Genomic DNA, 16,999 nt, shown 5'->3' on the forward strand with positions numbered 1-16,999 from the left:
TTTTTAGGCTATGCGAAGGCTGTCTGTAAAGAGGGAAGTTGATGGCTGAGGTTTAGACACTAAGGTTGAGTTTTCATTGCTGTGGTGGGTGGTGATGAAGGGTTCCTAGTTAAGGCAAGACAAGAGTAACAGATTGGTGTAAATTCCTGAGTCTCTTGTAAAGTGCATGGGCCCAGGGTGTGGCTATATAAACGCTATATTTATCCAACAGCCTGCAAGTCTCATACTACACACTGACACACACATCCCTCTCATCTATTTAAGTACACTCGCCCTAACAGTAACCTTATAATTTTCCACACATTATATACGCTGATGTCTTTTCAGTTGCCACCCTTCTTGATACCTACTTTCTTATTTTTCTTCTCGCCTCAAGAAAATTGCTCATGAATATTCATGTACATTATTACTTCCAATGTCTGCTGTTCTACCTGTGTTTATAAATGTAGCCATACAGTTCTAAAATCCACAGTCCACACACACACACACACACACGTACACATGCACACACGCATGCACATACAGCCCTAATTATGTACAGCCAAGCAGCTGTCATGGCAGAGACACATTCCTCATATTCCCATTAGAAAAGCTATTTTAGGACACAAGTCCTTCAGGACAACAGTGAAATTAATACAAGCAGGAAGTAATTTTCCATGAAAAACCATCAGCATTCTGGAAACAGCCTTGACGGCTCGTCAGACCTTTGCGGTAACGAGCTTAAAGAGCAGGGTTATTTCACAATAATGCAGAATAGGCCTTTTCGGTTTACTACAGCAGACTGTATTCTGTAGTCTCCTTTGGGGCATGCCTGTCACTGTTGTCATAGTGAAAATGTAACCATATTTGCATCCAAGCAAGGGAGACGCTGCGCCGAGCACACCAGACCCATGAAAATGCAGTAACCTGGTTAAACGGGCTAGGTGGTGCTATTGTAGGCAGTTATAGGTGACCCCACTATTTCCATAAGTGGACAACATTTAGTTTTGTCACAGTTCTTGATTTGAAACAGTCACATTCAGAAAATACCTGGCCCATGCTTAAAGTGTCCTGTTGTGGTTGTTTCAGTCTAATTATTAGTAGAATATTATTTGTATTTTGGTAACATCATATGAGCTCTAATTTAGTGTCGTTCAAGCCCATCCTTATGATGGCTGCCTTTGGCGCGGACGTCACAGCGTGGAGGATAAGCTGGTTGTTAGATTAGAGAGAGAGGATGGCCAAGAGGAAGAAAGAGGAAAACCGACAGATCAGAACCAAACAGAGCGCAGGAAAACAGACAGATCAGAACCAAACAGAGCGCAGGAAAACAGACAGATCAGAACCAAACAGAGCGCAGGAAAACAGACAGATCAGAACCAAACAGAGCACAGGAAAACCGACAGATTAGAACGAGAGCTGAGGAAAAGAGCCGAAAGCGCTCTGGTACTTTGGTATTTCGGTCTGCCGTCATGATTTTGGATGGCAACACTGGCAAGCAAATGGCCGCAACAAAGTAAGAAAATGAAAGATGAGTGAAATGGAGATGGGAAGGATAAAGGCATCCACAGAGCGTGTGTGTGCGTGTGTGTGCGTGCGTGTGTGTGCGTGTGTGTGCGTGTGTGTGTGTGCGTGTGTGTGAGATCTAGAGAGAAAGCATCAGTAGAGATTCTGGGCCATGGCCCACTTGGCTTGGCTCCATGCATGTGCTGTGCTCCGATGCAACACTCTTGTCTGCTCTGCCCCGCCTTTATTGTCATGAAAGGCTCCCCCCCCCCACCACCACACACACACACTCACACACACACACACACACACACACTCACTCACTCACTCACTCTCCCAACATCAAAGTCCAGTGTAGCATACATTCTTTCACTTCTGTCCCATGGTGGCTCTGTGCCCTAAGACGGCGCTTTGGTATTGGAGGTCACTTCTTATTATTCTTGACTGTCACCGTGGAAACTGAGAAGACTGCCTCTAAATGCGGGTCATTGTATGTACCACTAGAGGGCAGCCTGTCACCAGTTTTTCTTGTGCCAGCTATCAGTGCCTTTATTCATTTCATTGTTTACTTGTTTTTGTTGTTAATCATTACTTGACATTTAGTTTAAGCTTAGATGCTGCAGAATCCTTTGAAATATACACTCTTGAAATATACACTCATCATATTATGTTTTCATCATGCGTGGGACATCATAGCCGCTTTCTGTGCTTGTCTTTACTGATAGGTTTTTCACAGCTGATCCAGGACCTGCATTAAAAAAAATAGTCGCACTAAAATTTTCTAAAATTCAACAAGAGATGCAGCCTCTGGATCAGTTCCTTTAGGACAGATAGCATCTGTCTTGTCCTCGCTCTTCAGTGTCTCCCCTCAGCCGCCTCGGGCTCTGTGCGCGCGCCCGTTTGTGTGTCTCCCTGCTGGTTTGTCCACGTGCGTGTCTGTAGCAGAGCTCATATGTGGATGTGTCTGCATGTGGTGCTTGTAAGAGATAGAGGGTAATTGAAAGCCTGCCATTTACTGGTTTGCCCTTTAGAGGCATTTGGAGAAAAGTGGTATCTCAAATCCTCCTTGCGTTTACTCCTCCTCTGCTGGCTAGCTAGGCTGCCTCTCCCCAACACTAAAAGTCTAATACTTAAGGAGATTGGAAACGAGCCCAAACACACTGAGAACTTAAAACCGGCGTCTCACCCTCCTGTGTGTCCTGCTGGAGGACCCCGGGGCCAAGCGCGTGTCAAACGCTGACGGAGCGGTGCGCACGGATGATTTTATGCGTCGCCTGTCATTTTTGTTTGGGTAGAAGTGTCTTCACCGGGCTCGCCAGCTGAGCTCACACTCTCTTTGTTAAGAGGAATGCTGTTGCTTAGCGACCCCCGCAGTCAGCGTTTACGAGCACCGGGCTCTCAGCATTTCTTCCTCCCGACAGGGAAGACCTCTTACGAAAGAGAGCGTGTGAGAATCCGAGCGTTCAATTTTTACGAACTGCTATTCATTTAACAATAAAGAGGCTAGCGGCGTGGTTTCTGCTGAGCAGCAGGGAGGCTGCTGACTCCAGATCAGTTCAATATGCGACATTTCGACAGGAGCTGTCAGTTCAAGGGGAAGAAGCAACCAGGGGAGTTTGCATGCAGAGCGACGTTGCGTTTCGTGAAGCTACAAATTTGAATATTCACACACGTAGGGATTGTGTCCTGTGCCACTGGCACCCCCTCCAGACATGATTATTCTGAAGCAAGAATCCAAACATTCGAACCTCGGTGCGCTTGATCTCAAGATCTCAAATTTTCAGGTCACAAAAGAAATGATCACAGTGAAATGTATAAATATCATATAATAGTGCGATATCCCTGCTTGTTTTTCAGCAGCAGACTCTCCTCAACAACCGCTTCTAGAGCAGACATCACTCAGCCCAGTCCGAATCTAATTGGATGGTTGGACACAGTGAATCTCTTTGTGGCCTTTGTGGATTTTAACCCTCTGGGCTCCAGAGCTGTTCTTTGTTCTTGTATTAAAGGTTCTGCTTTAATTAGCGATGTGTACACCTCAAAGTTACTACCACTAAACTTACTTACACTTTGGACGGAACCCTTCAGCTGACACACTCCACAGTAAAGCCCGCGGTATGAGCTGTCCGCTGGGACACCTTTGAGTTTTCATCGACACTCTTTTACTCCACTCTCACGGGCGGCGCTTGCCGTTGGTTCACTCCAGTCGCAGCAGGTCTGTAGGCCAAATTAAATGAAAACGTTGTCATTTTTCTAGTTTGCCCCACGAATGAGCGGTGCTGTCCAAACGCTCACCATATAAACCAGAAGCCTCAAGGGCTCTTCCGTGCCATTACAATTACACATATCTCTGCTTTAAAAAAGGCTACCATCCACAAGGACACTGGTAACAGGCACAGTGACACTTAATCCCAGACCTTCGCTCTTAAATAGCTACATGTCCCTGTTAATTAAACACGTGTAAACTAATTCTTGAACCATTTATTTTTTTAATTAGGTTAGCCAGAAGGGTCTCCGCCGTGCCACTCCTGTGAGAACATGGCTGGCCTGCTGTGTTCTTTTAGCCATACAGGAGCTCCAGTGTCGCCGCAGAGCTCCGGCTGTCATCAGCTGACTGTGTGACGTGTAATAACGTAGTGACAGTTCATAGAGAGACGCAGACCGCCGAGCAGGGGAGACATAGCCAGAGAATAGGACACACACACACACAGACACGCACACACAGATCGGCAGGCAGGAGCAACGAAGCAAGGGAATCAGAAGCTCTAAAGGGAGAGCTGGAGATTAAATAAAACATGCTCAAGCACGCACACACACACACACACACACACACACACACACACACACACACACACGTGTGCACACACAGAGGCACACACACGGACATGGTCACTGTTGGTGACATGTAGATTGGCAGTAGCAGCTGGCTACTGCAGCAGGGGTGGGAGGTCATGTGGGTTCACAAGTTGGGGGGTCATTGATCGTCACTAAGGTGGAGCGAGTTGGCCTTCAAGCGTGAGTGTGTGTTTGTGTGTGTCCATGGTTTCTCACAGCTGCCATGAGGCCCAAGAATTCCCTGAGTTCAAACAAGGTGGTCATGTGCATGTTGGCCTGTTTGTGTGGATGTCATTTGTGACACTGTGGCTTGCTATTAGTGGGGTTATGCTTTATGTCGCACTTCTAAGTAGTGTTTACATGTTAAGTCGTGGTGTGGAGTGGTGAATTCTGCTCTTATCAGATTTCAGTCAACAAGTTCCGACTTCCGAGGACATAACAGCGCTTCTGAAGACATAACAGGATCAGTGTGCATCTGGCTATGTCAAAGGGGATGATTTTGGACTGAATTCTGAAGAGTGTCTCTGCCTGTTAGTTTGTATTGGTGTATATTTACACAGGACACCATTTTAAGACCACCCTGATTCCAAAGTGTGTGTGTGTGTGTGTGTGTGTGTGTGTGTGTGTGTGTGTGTGTGTGTGTGTGTGTGTGTGTGTGTGTGTGCACGTATACAGGAGAGACAGAGACTAGAGACAATCCTAAGTCTGTGTGCAGAATATAACAAGGGGGACCTTCCAGGGGGCCCGGAGATGGGGAGGGCAGGTCAGTTCCCTGGCATGGAGGAGGGGCCTGTCCAGCAACCCTGCCCTGACCCTGTGGGTGTGGCAGTCCAGCAGACACACACTCACACACACAGACAGAGAGAGAGCGATGAGGAGAACATGAAAGAGGAGTGCAGCAGCACTGAGAGCCAGCACCAGGAGGTGAGACACACACACTCCCACTCTCTCACACTCCCACTCTCACACTCCCACTCTCACACACACACACACACACTCCCACACACACACTCCCACTCTCTCACACTCCCACTCTCACAAACACACACATATACACTCCCACTCTCTCACACTCCCACTCTCTCACACACACACACACACACACACACACACATTTAGACAATCAACAATACACAGACATATACATTTCATACTGCTTTAAACCTAAATCTAAAATCACTAGTATCTGTATAACTGAGTCACTGCTGTCTCTCCACTGTATAGCACCTCTAAAATCTTTCATACATGACTTTACAGACTTTCCGTTGGTCTCTGTCATTCTCTGTGTTTCAATTTGTCTCTGTATCTCTCTCGCTCTCTTCTTTCTTTTCTGTCTCTCTGTCTCTCAGCACGAGGACAGTGCACGTCTGGGCCAGCAGGAGGCCGCGTATCTGGTGGAGGAGCGGCTCAGAGTTCTGGCTCATGTGGATGAGCTGAAGGCCCGTGTCACAGAACTGGAGCAGCAGCTTCAGGACTCCAGGCAGGAGGTGGGACATCCGCTGCCAGCGAGAACCCATGTTAGAACCCAAGCTAGAGCCAGAGGGCCCTAAAGCCATGAGCTCATCTGTGAAGTAATAGAAGAGCTATCACAACATCATGGCACTATAAAAGTCTAGAGTCTAAAACATAATTTTAAGATTCTGCGCCAGTGTAAACAAGCTTGGCTCACTCATCTGTTTTGAGGAGCACCGCATATGGAAGTGGATGTTTACTAGTTAGATATGTTTACTATTATGTGTGGAATATTAATGAGGAGACTGATATAAATATTAGATTTAATAAGAATCAGCAGAATCTTAGCATTGGGGAATAATACATTACATGGTAATTAGAATATTGAGAATATGGTCATGGATATGTAGAATATTTTTGAAAAATTAAAAGTTAAATGAAGAGATTGAATGTATTTGGAAATTCATTAGAATGTGAACTATAAAATAAAAAGGAGGTGGCTTTATGTTTTGATTGATCGTGAATTTAATATTATTAGGCAGCTTTGGAATATTAGATTTTTTTGAATATCAGGTGAATATCAGAATGTAAGGTGCATTTTGCTCATTTCACAGGCTGAGATGGAGAGGGCCTTGCTCCAGGGGGAGAGGAGGGCAGAGTTAACTCAAGTGGAGGCAGAGTTAGAGATGATCAATCAGCTTCATGTTAAACTGAGTGACGTGGAAAAAACCATTCAAAGGGAGAAAGAGAAGGTAAGGGAATCTCCTGTACAAGCATAATAATGCATTCCTTTATTCATCAGATCATTGTACATTGTTGTCAGCATGGAAGATGAATTTCCCTGTTTCCTGCATTGGACCTCTTGAAAGATGTCCCTGGGTGCACTTTGCTAACCTCTTTCTAACCTTTAACAAATTAACTCGTTATGCATTCTGCAAATAAGATTGCCTTTGTTCGTGGTCTGACTGGTATTTAAATTAGTGATAAATTAAAAAAAGAGAATAGGCTTACTTTTGGCAGAACAATATACAAAAGTCTTTATATGATAGATAGTCATCTAGAAAATGTTTAGCTACCTTTAATGTATGACAGTGGTTGTATAGGACCACTGCATTGTCCAAGCTCTGCTCTGCTATGAAGGAATGACTATAGAGTAGGTGCAGTGGGCTGTGTAAGCCTCAGGGAAGCCGTATGTGCTGTATGCAGAGTTGATCCATATGACTACCCTCCCACAATCCTGGTAGCAGGACCTCCACTTTCTTACCTTAGCACGCCAAGCTTCTGAGCAGTGTGTTATTTTTGTGTCTCCCCTGTCCCTTGGCTTGCCTGTGCGCGTATGTGTATGTATGGTCCCGCAGGGGAGGGCTAACGTCTCGGCCGAGCGGGACGTCCTGGCCAGGCTGCGGGACGCGTACGGTGAGCTGAGGAACCAGCTTGACAAATGCCCTGAGTCCCTGAGGGAGCATGTGCAGGAGCAGCTCGCCAGGGTCAGTTCCCCAGCGGGTACACATGCCCCTCTGGAGCACCCCGCATGCACGCGCCACCAAGGACGCGGATACAGCTGGAATAGAGTCGGCTGGAGCCCAGGGAGTAGCTAGCATGAATGGGAAGCTTGGAAACAAAGTTAGAAACATGGCAAACTTCACATGAAGTGAACCAGAGAAAGGCAAGCTCCGCTTCACCAACTGATGACTGTTGCAGGTTTCTGTGACAGGGAAAACATGACAGATTTAATCTCTCAGGTTGATGTATGCCTCATGATATTCTGTGATTGTGGAATGTTATATGCTAGCAGATTCAGTGCTTGCTTGCTATGTTTGCATCTTTTCACTAAACCACCTCACTAATCAACTGAGATTGCACAGGATTCACAGACTTATAACCCCTCTTTCCAGCTCCACAGTGGAATGTTATAACTCAGGGTTGTTTAGCAGGCCAAGATTTTGCGGTTATCCACAAACAATATCCACCCTGTCACCAACCTGAACGACCAACAGAACTCCTCTATGAGACTTTTTTCCTGCTGGTCTGCCGCTTGTTCGACTCGCTGTCTCTGTCCCCCCCTCTCCCTCATCCACAGAAGGCAGAGGCGCTGGAGTTGGCCTCCAAGCGCTACGAGGACCTGGAGTTCCGGCAGCTGGAGCATGAGAGCGGCCTGGAGGAAGAGAAGGAGGCACTCAGCCGGCAGCTGCTGCATGACAAGGCCGAGTACCAGCGCAGCGTGGCCAAGAGGAAGGTGAAGACACATAGATTTCTCACTGATGCACCGCAGTGTAAAGCGCTTTTTGTGCCCCATTCTCAAAACCCCATTTCCCATCTTCCCCTAGGAGAAAATGGCTGCGCTTGAGATCCAGGCCAATCAGCTTGGTGTGCAGGCAGCTCAGGACTGCGAGAGGATGGCTAAAGACCGAACCCTAGCCCTGCAGAATTTGCATAAGGTCCCTCATAACCTTCCTCTTACCCACATCTGAGAGTCCATTGTAGTCTTTGTGCTGTCTTTGTTTGCCTGGCGCACCTGACTCTAGTTAACTCCTCCTTCAGGAGAGGGAGAGGCTGGCTACCCTGGAAAAGAGATACCACAATTTGACAGGAGGGAGGAGTTTCCCCAAGTCCTCCTCCACCATGAAGGAGGTGAGTACATATAGAGCTCTTATCCTACTACAGGCCAAGGATCTAAGCACTGTCTGTTCATATCAGACCCCTGTCACTGATCTGACAGCCCCCCCCCCCCCCAAACTTCTATGGAGAAAAGTTACATGACTCAAACTTGTTTTCTTCTTGCGTGCTATTAATATTCATAAGCTGCTGTTTGTTTGGTGGTTCAGTGCTTTGTACTGGCTGTTGAAATACTCTCCCTTATCTTGTGTGCACTTTTGTGATGCTACTGATATCAATTGGAATCTTCTTCACGCTGTCTCTGGGCAGTGGCGTAAAAAATTCACTCTCACCCGTTGGCAATGAGCACCATGGCAGTGCCTCCCCGCTTGGCCATTAAATATGTAAAAAGAGTAGGGGAGTAGAATGATAATAAGCATAGGTTTTTTCGAAAAACGTTAACACTGCATCTGAGCGTACAAAAAAAAAAAGACCCCTGTCACTCATTCTCATTTTGCTACTGATGTTCAAAACAGGAAGTGCTACATATTAGCGAAGCTGACGGCGAAGCGTTTCCTCGACATGCCGCGCCCCCTGCTCCATGCTCCCAAAGCCCTGCCTTGCTCTCCTGCTCCATTAGGCCTCAGGAGGTAAACGGGTGGCGAGGGACGCTGGCGTGGCACTCGTTAATCAGGAAGAGCAGCAGTGATGCAGTTACCAGCTATGAAAGATTTCACCTGAAGAAACATTAACAGCATGGTGTTTCACCCCCATATAGCTCCTCATGCATCCTGCTCGGAGATTATGATATTTATTCCATTAGACATAAAGTAAGCATGTCTTTGGTGGTTATGGTCTAACCGGATACTTCTGTAATAAATAAGTAGTGCTACTTGACAGAGGTGCATGTTTGTGTGTTCCTTGATTCTTTGATTGTGGTTTGCTATGTGTATCTATGATGCAGCTCTAGCTAACCACCTCCTTTGGTAGAGCAGTGGTACTACACCCTGGGCCTGGAATCTAGATTCCCTCCTGGATTTTATCATCTCTGGTAGTTTGCTGAGCAATCTGTTTCCCACAGTTCCATTATCTAGGAGTCAGGAGTCTAAGAGTCATGTGTCATGACAAAATTAATGTAACTGGTTGCTTTACCTGTTCAGGTAGCTACCACCGAAGAGAGTCTCCAGGACGGGCAGTGAGTGCCAGGGTAGGGTAGTGCTGGTGTAAAGCCTGGTGTGTGCTCTTCAGGGGCTGTGGACTGGTTCTGCATGATGTCTACTGCTGATGCACATGACTTAAATGCATTCAGATGTTCTGCAGCTCATGGGAGGGTCTTCACATAGGAAAGGAACTATACACTGCATATTTAGAATGTGTGTGTGTGTGTTTGTCTGTATCTGTGTGTGTGTGTGTGTGTGTGTGTGTGTGTGTGTGTGTGTGTGTGCACGCGCGCACGTGTGTGTGTGTGTGTGACAGCGTGTACTGATGTTTGTTAGTGCAATGGCCTGTTCTGTCACTGTAGATCAGATAGTATACGCTGCCAGAAATGTGAACTTGTGGATGGATTTTGTACTCTGTGTGTGTGTGTGTGTGTGTGTGTGTGGCTGTCTGCATTCAGGAGTACCTCAGACTTTCAGATGTATTTAAGATGTATGGCAGTGGTTATGTTCCAGACCCTACTCTCGCCTCTACCCCTTCCACTGTCTGCCTCCCCGTAACACCAGACTCCCCTCGTGAGGTATGAACAAATGCCTCGCCTTCTCTTGCCGGGTCATTTCCTCTCCAGCTCTTCTCCATGTTCTTTTGTCATCACTCTGCCATGATGTCCTAATCTTAATCCCTGGCTTTTTGCTTGCTTATCTGTTATAAGCAACACACTTTCTCTATTCTCCCTCTCTCTCTCTCTCTCTCTCTCTCTCCCTCCCCTTCACTCACATTCTCGCTCTCTCTCTCCTTCACTCACATTCTCTCTCCCCCTCTCTCTCTCACTCCTCCACTCATGTTCTCCCTCTCTCTGACTCACTCTCTCAATCTCTTAATATTCTCCCACCTTCATCTCCCACTTATTCCTTGCTGTCTTTTTGTCTTTGCCATTTCTTCTACTTCTTCCTCATCTCTATTGATAGAACACAGACCCTCAGGCAGACTCATTTTGTATTTTTAAATGCAGTACCCTTCTATTTCTTTCTGCTTCTTAACACCTAAAACACCTTCACCACATTCTCTTTCCCTCTGTGTGTGTGCTGTTTGTGTGGGTGGGTGTGTGTGTGTGTGCGGGTGTGTGTGTGTGCGCTCGCACACGCATCGCTTTGTGTAAAGGAGTATGTGACAGTTAGCCAATTAAACCAGATCTTCGGGATGCCCAAAGTTGATCCTTCCCCTCCGTCTCCTGGCAAATCATTCCAAGCTCTTGTAGCTGACCCCGCCCTCCCTAGCCATTCGTCACAGTGCGACTCCACCCAGCCTTCCCCTGTTGAGGTGTGTTTCCCCCATCTGTTGGATGCTTGCTCTCTCAAATTCTGTGCAATTCCACTATAAAAGATCTTAAATATGCGCGCAAATATATGGTAAAAAGAAGGGCTTTGATATTGGTGCGTGTCTCTGCTTCTCTGAAAGTATGGCTGCATCTGTTCAGAACTGTGCTTCCATCTCCTCTGCCTCTGCTCCCTCTGGGCTGCTTCTCTTCTCTTCTCTCTCTCTCTCTCTCTTTCTGCATCTGCTTGTGAGGCCCAGGCCGAGAGGAGCAGGCCTCTGGCCGCCAGGCTGGATTTAGAGCGCTGGTACCAGGACATCATGGCAGCTGGGGAGCCTGGTCATGCATGCCCTCCCCCTCTCCCAGCTAAGTCTCTGTCCACACGCAGACCTGCGCAGGTAAACTACGGTCCTCCACCCTTTGCCTACCAAACCCTTGTTTTTTCTGCTTCCTCTCTTTACAAGGCCCTCCCCTTCCTGTCGCTGTGCGAGAGTTATCGTCCGCTGAAGGCGGTTCTTGTCTCAGTATTTCAGGTTGTCTTGCTTGTAGTCTGTGTTGGGATTATGGGCCCTCATGGAAGAATGTTTTTGTATTCTATTTTACATTTCTTATACGTTAGTCAAGCGGATAGTTTGCATAACTGTGCCATGTCAGATCGAGCAAGCTTGTTACCTTCAACGAATTGTTCTAAATGACCCACAAAAACAGCTCTATTCGTTGAAGTGTGTGCGCTCATGACAAATTAAAAATAATATTACATCATCGTCAATATTGAACTTAAGAACTGACAAAGACAAGGAATGGAAAACAACTTCACTTGAGTTGTCTGTCACCTAAGGGCAGTTTTGTCACATGCATAAGATTTAATTTCATAAATATGAAAGAAAAAGAAAAGAGAAAAAAAATGAAAAAAGAGTAGTGGCCGTCAATAGCAATATCACAAACTGCTCAATAATGTAAGTACACTTTAGTCACCTTATAAATGTCAATGAGTAGTGTTTACATGTGCCACAGAACAGCGTGTCAAGATCAGATGAAATCAGGGGAACCCGCTGTTTTCATGCCTCTGACTGTCATGATTATATGTGTGTGAACGTAAAAACTAATGTCAAAGAGGATGATCACAGTATGTTTTTACATCAGCTTAATTTTTATATTCAAACTTAAATGTATTCAAATTAGTTAAATAGATATAAAAATTGACATGTTCTATTGATCTGTACAGTTTTTGAGGGGGAAACATGACTTGCTTGACAGATATGGACCACTTATAAATATTACATTTATGAGAAAATTCTACATACAGCGAGTCCTCACAAATCATTTGAGTGATTTAAGAGCAAATCTGAAGGTATGAATGGTTCTTGCTTGAGGCCCACAGTGCCTTTGGGGCTGTGGTTACCATGGCGTCCGACTGAGTTGCTAGCTACTGTTTCCTCAGATGTACAAGTGCAAGCAGGGTGGAGGGGTGGACCAGGGTGTTGGCACACCCACACAGCTCGGCACCTCAACACCTGGCAGAAACACACCCACCAAGGTAACACACGCAGCCTGCAGTACCACAGTGCGCTCTCTTTAGAGTGTGACACAATTTTGTTTGCTCTACGGTCCAGCACACTGAATTTAAACAGTGACTGTGAGGTTAAAGTCAGTTTTAATCCAGGGTTGTTTATATCTGTATAAATCAGAAATGGTCAAGATCAAGGTCAGGTTTATTTATATAGCACTTTTTACAGCACAAGTTGTCACAAAGCAGCTTTACAAATGTATGGGTCCAGATCCTTAATGAGCAAGACAAAGGAGATGGAGGCAAGGAAAAACTCCATAGACAGGGATTAGGAAGGAAAAACTCCATAGACAGGGATTAGGAAGGAAAAACTCCATAGACAGGGATTAGGAAGGAACCTTGGGAGGACCAGGACTCAAGAGAGACCCATCCTCCACTGGGCGGCCCAGCTAGTACCAGTCCAGCACTTTATGTTGATATTTTTAGGAATCCCAGAACTTCTTATGTATTACCGCTCCTCAAGGAAGGAATTATGTGAGCGAGGCATATGGGTCACATACTTCAGGCAGTCACTGACAGCAAAGGAGGTTGTTTATTTGTCCAATTACTTATACTTATGCATCACCCACTATAGATGCAAATATCCCCCAAATGAAAGCTGCCGTCATGCACTTTAATCTCACACTCTCAGTTTGTGTACTGGACCACAGAGCCAAAACAACAAAAATGCATCTCTGTTCACTACACATACTACATTTTATTAGCTCTAATGCAATTTCCTCAATTTTTCCAAAGTTTTTGCCATAGTGGTTACAGATGCCACATTTTGCAGAGTCCAAACTGTCATAGGTATCTAGCATAATTTCCTTTTTTTGTTTGCTGCGGTTCTGACAGCTGTTCATGCCGCCTGTGGCAGCCAACATCTTCTAATTGTCAGCCTTGTCACTGTGTATCTTTTCCTTCAACTCATATGTGTAGAATTATCATTCATTACTGCCCTTTTCCTAAACCTGCAGAGCCTGCCAGACCTGTCAAGCTCGTATCTGGACACATACACTCAGAGACCTGCTCTTGAGGGCAAAGGTAAAGTGGCTTGCCAGTGACATGAATGTGTTATATATGTTGCCCACGCTGGCGCCAGATAAGATGCCCCTCCTATGTCTCCTCCTACCCTTTGGACCTGCTTCAGTGCTCTCCTCAAATTTGTGTTTGTTTGTTTGTTTGTTTTGGACCTGCCTTATGTTTATTTTGAACTTTCAAAGTTTTTGTATGCTATATGTTTTCAATGCACTTAGTAGACAAGCTTTAAGTGGTGATCACTGGCCTGTCTCATGGGACTTTGCGGTATATGATCTGAGATCTCCGTTAAAGGAATACTCCAGTAATACCAAAGCAGATACCAAACCAATGCAGACGTCATGCCCTGTGGAAGTCTGGGAGGCAGGGTTTTGGCCCTGGCTTAATCTTATTTATAAAATCATTTTAAACTACTGTGAATACTAAATAAAAATCCCTTTAGACTTTGGACTCATTATTTAGTAATTAATCTTACTCACTAACTGAATAATGACTGTGAATTTTTTAGTAAGTGCAATGGAATATTAAAGCTTTGTAGTTACAAGAGTGAGGACCGAGAATCTGGAACCAGTGCTGGTTCCTTGGAGTGCAATCTTCTATCACAATTCCACTCTCCGTTGTGGCCCAGAGAAGGATGGGGTCCGTGTTTGAATCGGGAGCCTCTCAGGGTCACTTCCTTATGCACCGAAGGGGGATTTCCCCTGCCACACTCTCCCTCATCTCGCTCAATAGGGATCTGAAAAATAAAACTGACTATGTTTCAATATACTCCGATGACTGGTAATTGCTGTCTGAACATATAGGCTTGAGGCTGAAGGGGTTGCATACTGTATAACGCAATTGGCATAAGACTTTATAAAAGCTTCTGATTCTAATTGAGCATTTAACGGAGCACAGTGGATTCTCTTGTCAAGCTTTACCTGTTCTCTCTATGCGTCTCCCAGGACTCCAAACATCCGACGATTCCCGAATCCGACCCACTGATCCGAAACCGAGGCTTGAAATGGAGACCCAGCACCACTGGGGGGCGCTGCAGGGCCCTCACTCCCAGCCCAACAGCCCCTTCTCTTCTCTAGGAGCTCCCATGGTGCACCACTCTGTCCTGCATCACCAGGCGCCCCCAGCAGGCAGCCCAGCATATGACACCCTAAGTCTGGAGAGCTCCGACAGCGTGGAGACAAGCGTGTCCACCGGCAACAACTCTGCCTGTTCACCCGAAAGGTGAGAGACAGTTTCCATGGGAACCCTCTTCTGCCTCTGTTCCCCTGACAACGGGTCATCCTGCCGAATTCCCCACATCCCCCAGCTCCCCCCACCACACTTCTTTTCGTGGTCGTCTCCTTTCTTCAAAGTTTTCCCCGCCTGTTGCCATGACAACCCCCAACCATACGCGAGACGAGAGATTCCTCACCTGTTCAGAGTTCGTATCTTGTCCCGAGGCAGAACAAGCGTAGACTGTCATATTATGTATTTCCCAATGCTGGGGAGGCCTCGGCTATTTTGTCAGCTGTGAGAGGACACTCTCTTGATGCCAGCCTCTCTTTCAATTCCAGTCGTTAGAAGCGAAGCTCCAGAAAGGTCTGGTTCCTTTGGTTACCGGCCAGTGATTTCATCCCCTTTCAGGTTTGAATATGTCAGCCCTACATCCGCCGGGTCTCAAACCCCAGACAGCTTCACTTTCTGCCTCTGACATGATAAAACAACCGTAACTGAGGGCGAGCGCTTAGGTCAAGCGTGCACTGTTGCCCCATTCATAGTAGATCGCACTGAAAGGGAAAATGGGGAGGGAGAAAGAACCTGCTTTCACACAAGCGCTTCCAACAGGCTGACACTGTTCCTAGACTCTCCGGTCCAATGAAAAAAACATAATGGGCCCCAGCCCAGGCGCTGGGGCCGGGATCCTTCATCCAGCTTTGAGCTCCCGTAGTAACAGCGAGAGTGGACGTGTTTGTGTGTCTCAGCGGCAGTGGTGCCAGCGGCCTGGCTGCTCTCCGACTTGAGGAGATGGAGAAGATGTTGAAGGAGGCTCAGCAGGAAAAAGCCCGGCTGCTGGAGAGTCGTGTGAGTCCCATTAAACTTTAATTGTCTGCGGAATGTAATCTCTCTCATGAATTTCAAAAACGGAGCCTCAACTCCCTTTGCCCCCGCCACACTGAAGATTGTTTCTCACCTACAAAGAGTGAGTGACATGAAAGCAGGGCTCTTAACAAGCTCCGCTACAGTAATACACATATTGACTTTCTCCTGCGAAATTATTTTTTCATACATCCCCCGCCACTTCTCACTGGGTGCTTTTGCAAATGTTTTTTTTCCTTCAGCCCGTTTTATCTTCTTACTGCAAGTTCAGTGCCTCTCTCTCTCTCTCTCTCTCTCTCTCTCTCTCTCTCTCTCTCTCTCTCTCTCTCGCTCTCTCTCTCTGTCTCCCTGTCTGTCTCAATGTCTGTCTGTCCCTGGCACTGTCTCTTGCGCTTTTTCTTTTTTCCTCTCTTCTCTGTCTTGTGTGCATTCTCTCTCTCTCTCTCTCTCTCTCTCTCTCTCTCTCTCTCTCTCTCTCTCTCTCTCTCTCTCTCTGTCTCCCTCCCTGTCTCTCAGGAGCGGGAGGTGCAGGTGCGGAGGCAGCTTCTGGAGGAGGAGAGGAGGAGGCGTGAGGAGGTGGAGCAGAGGCTGCAGGACGAGACTACACACCGGCAGAGGCTGGTGGAAGAGGAGGTCAAGCTGAGGGAGAAACACTGCTCCCAGGTCAGCACAGGTTCATGCTCCGGCATGGGCACACATGAGCGCAGCAGCCCTCCGGGGCCATGTCTGCTGTGGAGAGACAGGTTGGCACACTGATCTCAGATCAGCAGAGCTATCAGGGCAGTGGTTGTGTCAGTGCAATGTCAACCCAGAGGTTTACCTGGTGCCAGGCTCGGGCCGTCTTGAGGTGAACCAAGCAGCTAAGCCCCCCTCGCCTCCAGCTCTGAGGTCACTGGCCGCACACAGAGAGCAGCCAGAGACAGGAGCGAGAAGTCTTTATCAGGTCGTCCCACCAGTTGCCAGAGGGGGTTGGAGTGGTTTTGGGGTTGGGGTTGGGGTTGGGGGAGGGGAAGAATGGGGCAACATGAAGGTGAGAGACGTGCTGCCGCAGGAAGAGCTCGGGTGCAGCAACACGGCGCGCTGCAGGCAGACGAGAGGAGACGCACAGACAGATGGCAGGAGGAAGACACGATGGAGAGATGAAAAGACGAGAGGAAAAAGGAGGGGTGGGAGGCTGAGGCGAGGAATTACAGAGGGCAGGGTAATACCGTAGGACACTGCGTGCGCGCACACCCTTCCACCCTTCCGAATGGATTCTGAGCCGACAACACAATAGAGGACATTTGGGGAATTCTATTGAGTGTGTAGGTTGTAAAACAGTGTTAATATAAAATCACTATATGTAGGTGGTTCAAAAACATGTATAATTCGTGTCCCATTATATGATTATGAAAGCAGTAGCATGTCAGTATGTTGTTGTTTTCAATATTCATGTACACCTGTATGTAATTGCATACTTGTACAATTGTATTGTATACTTCATATTTGTACCATCCAGG

At 46.8% G+C, this 16,999-nt stretch overlaps 1 protein-coding gene across 16 annotated transcripts in view; it reads left to right on the forward strand.

The window, feature by feature from the left end:
- Nucleotides 1–16,999, forward strand: part of phldb1a (pleckstrin homology-like domain, family B, member 1a) — a 42,049-nt gene that overhangs the window by 21,000 nt on the left and 4,050 nt on the right. For 8 of the 16 annotated variants that reach the window (XM_026998434.3, XM_026998437.3, XM_035526921.2 and 5 more), the window contains 16 exons: nucleotides 4,996–5,244; nucleotides 5,670–5,807; nucleotides 6,387–6,524; nucleotides 7,131–7,259; nucleotides 7,853–8,008; nucleotides 8,100–8,210; nucleotides 8,314–8,403; nucleotides 8,904–9,017; nucleotides 9,986–10,105; nucleotides 10,687–10,845; nucleotides 11,095–11,238; nucleotides 12,282–12,377; nucleotides 13,364–13,430; nucleotides 14,369–14,645; nucleotides 15,386–15,485; nucleotides 16,017–16,163. In XM_026998434.3, coding sequence (XP_026854235.2) covers nucleotides 4,996–5,244; nucleotides 5,670–5,807; nucleotides 6,387–6,524; nucleotides 7,131–7,259; nucleotides 7,853–8,008; nucleotides 8,100–8,210; nucleotides 8,314–8,403; nucleotides 8,904–9,017; nucleotides 9,986–10,105; nucleotides 10,687–10,845; nucleotides 11,095–11,238; nucleotides 12,282–12,377; nucleotides 13,364–13,430; nucleotides 14,369–14,645; nucleotides 15,386–15,485; nucleotides 16,017–16,163 — 2,235 coding nt within the window. The remainder of the gene's footprint in view (nucleotides 1–4,995; nucleotides 5,245–5,669; nucleotides 5,808–6,386; nucleotides 6,525–7,130; nucleotides 7,260–7,852; nucleotides 8,009–8,099; nucleotides 8,211–8,313; nucleotides 8,404–8,903; nucleotides 9,018–9,985; nucleotides 10,106–10,686; nucleotides 10,846–11,094; nucleotides 11,239–12,281; nucleotides 12,378–13,363; nucleotides 13,431–14,368; nucleotides 14,646–15,385; nucleotides 15,486–16,016; nucleotides 16,164–16,999) is intronic. The other 8 variants (XM_081718872.1, XM_081718875.1, XM_081718873.1 and 5 more) reach the window with 8 other exon arrangements.

This window comes from Electrophorus electricus, chromosome 8 (genome assembly GCF_041902795.1).
Source record: "Electrophorus electricus isolate QZ-2024a chromosome 8, ASM4190279v1, whole genome shotgun sequence".
NCBI classification, from domain to species: Eukaryota; Metazoa; Chordata; class Actinopteri; order Gymnotiformes; family Gymnotidae; genus Electrophorus; species Electrophorus electricus.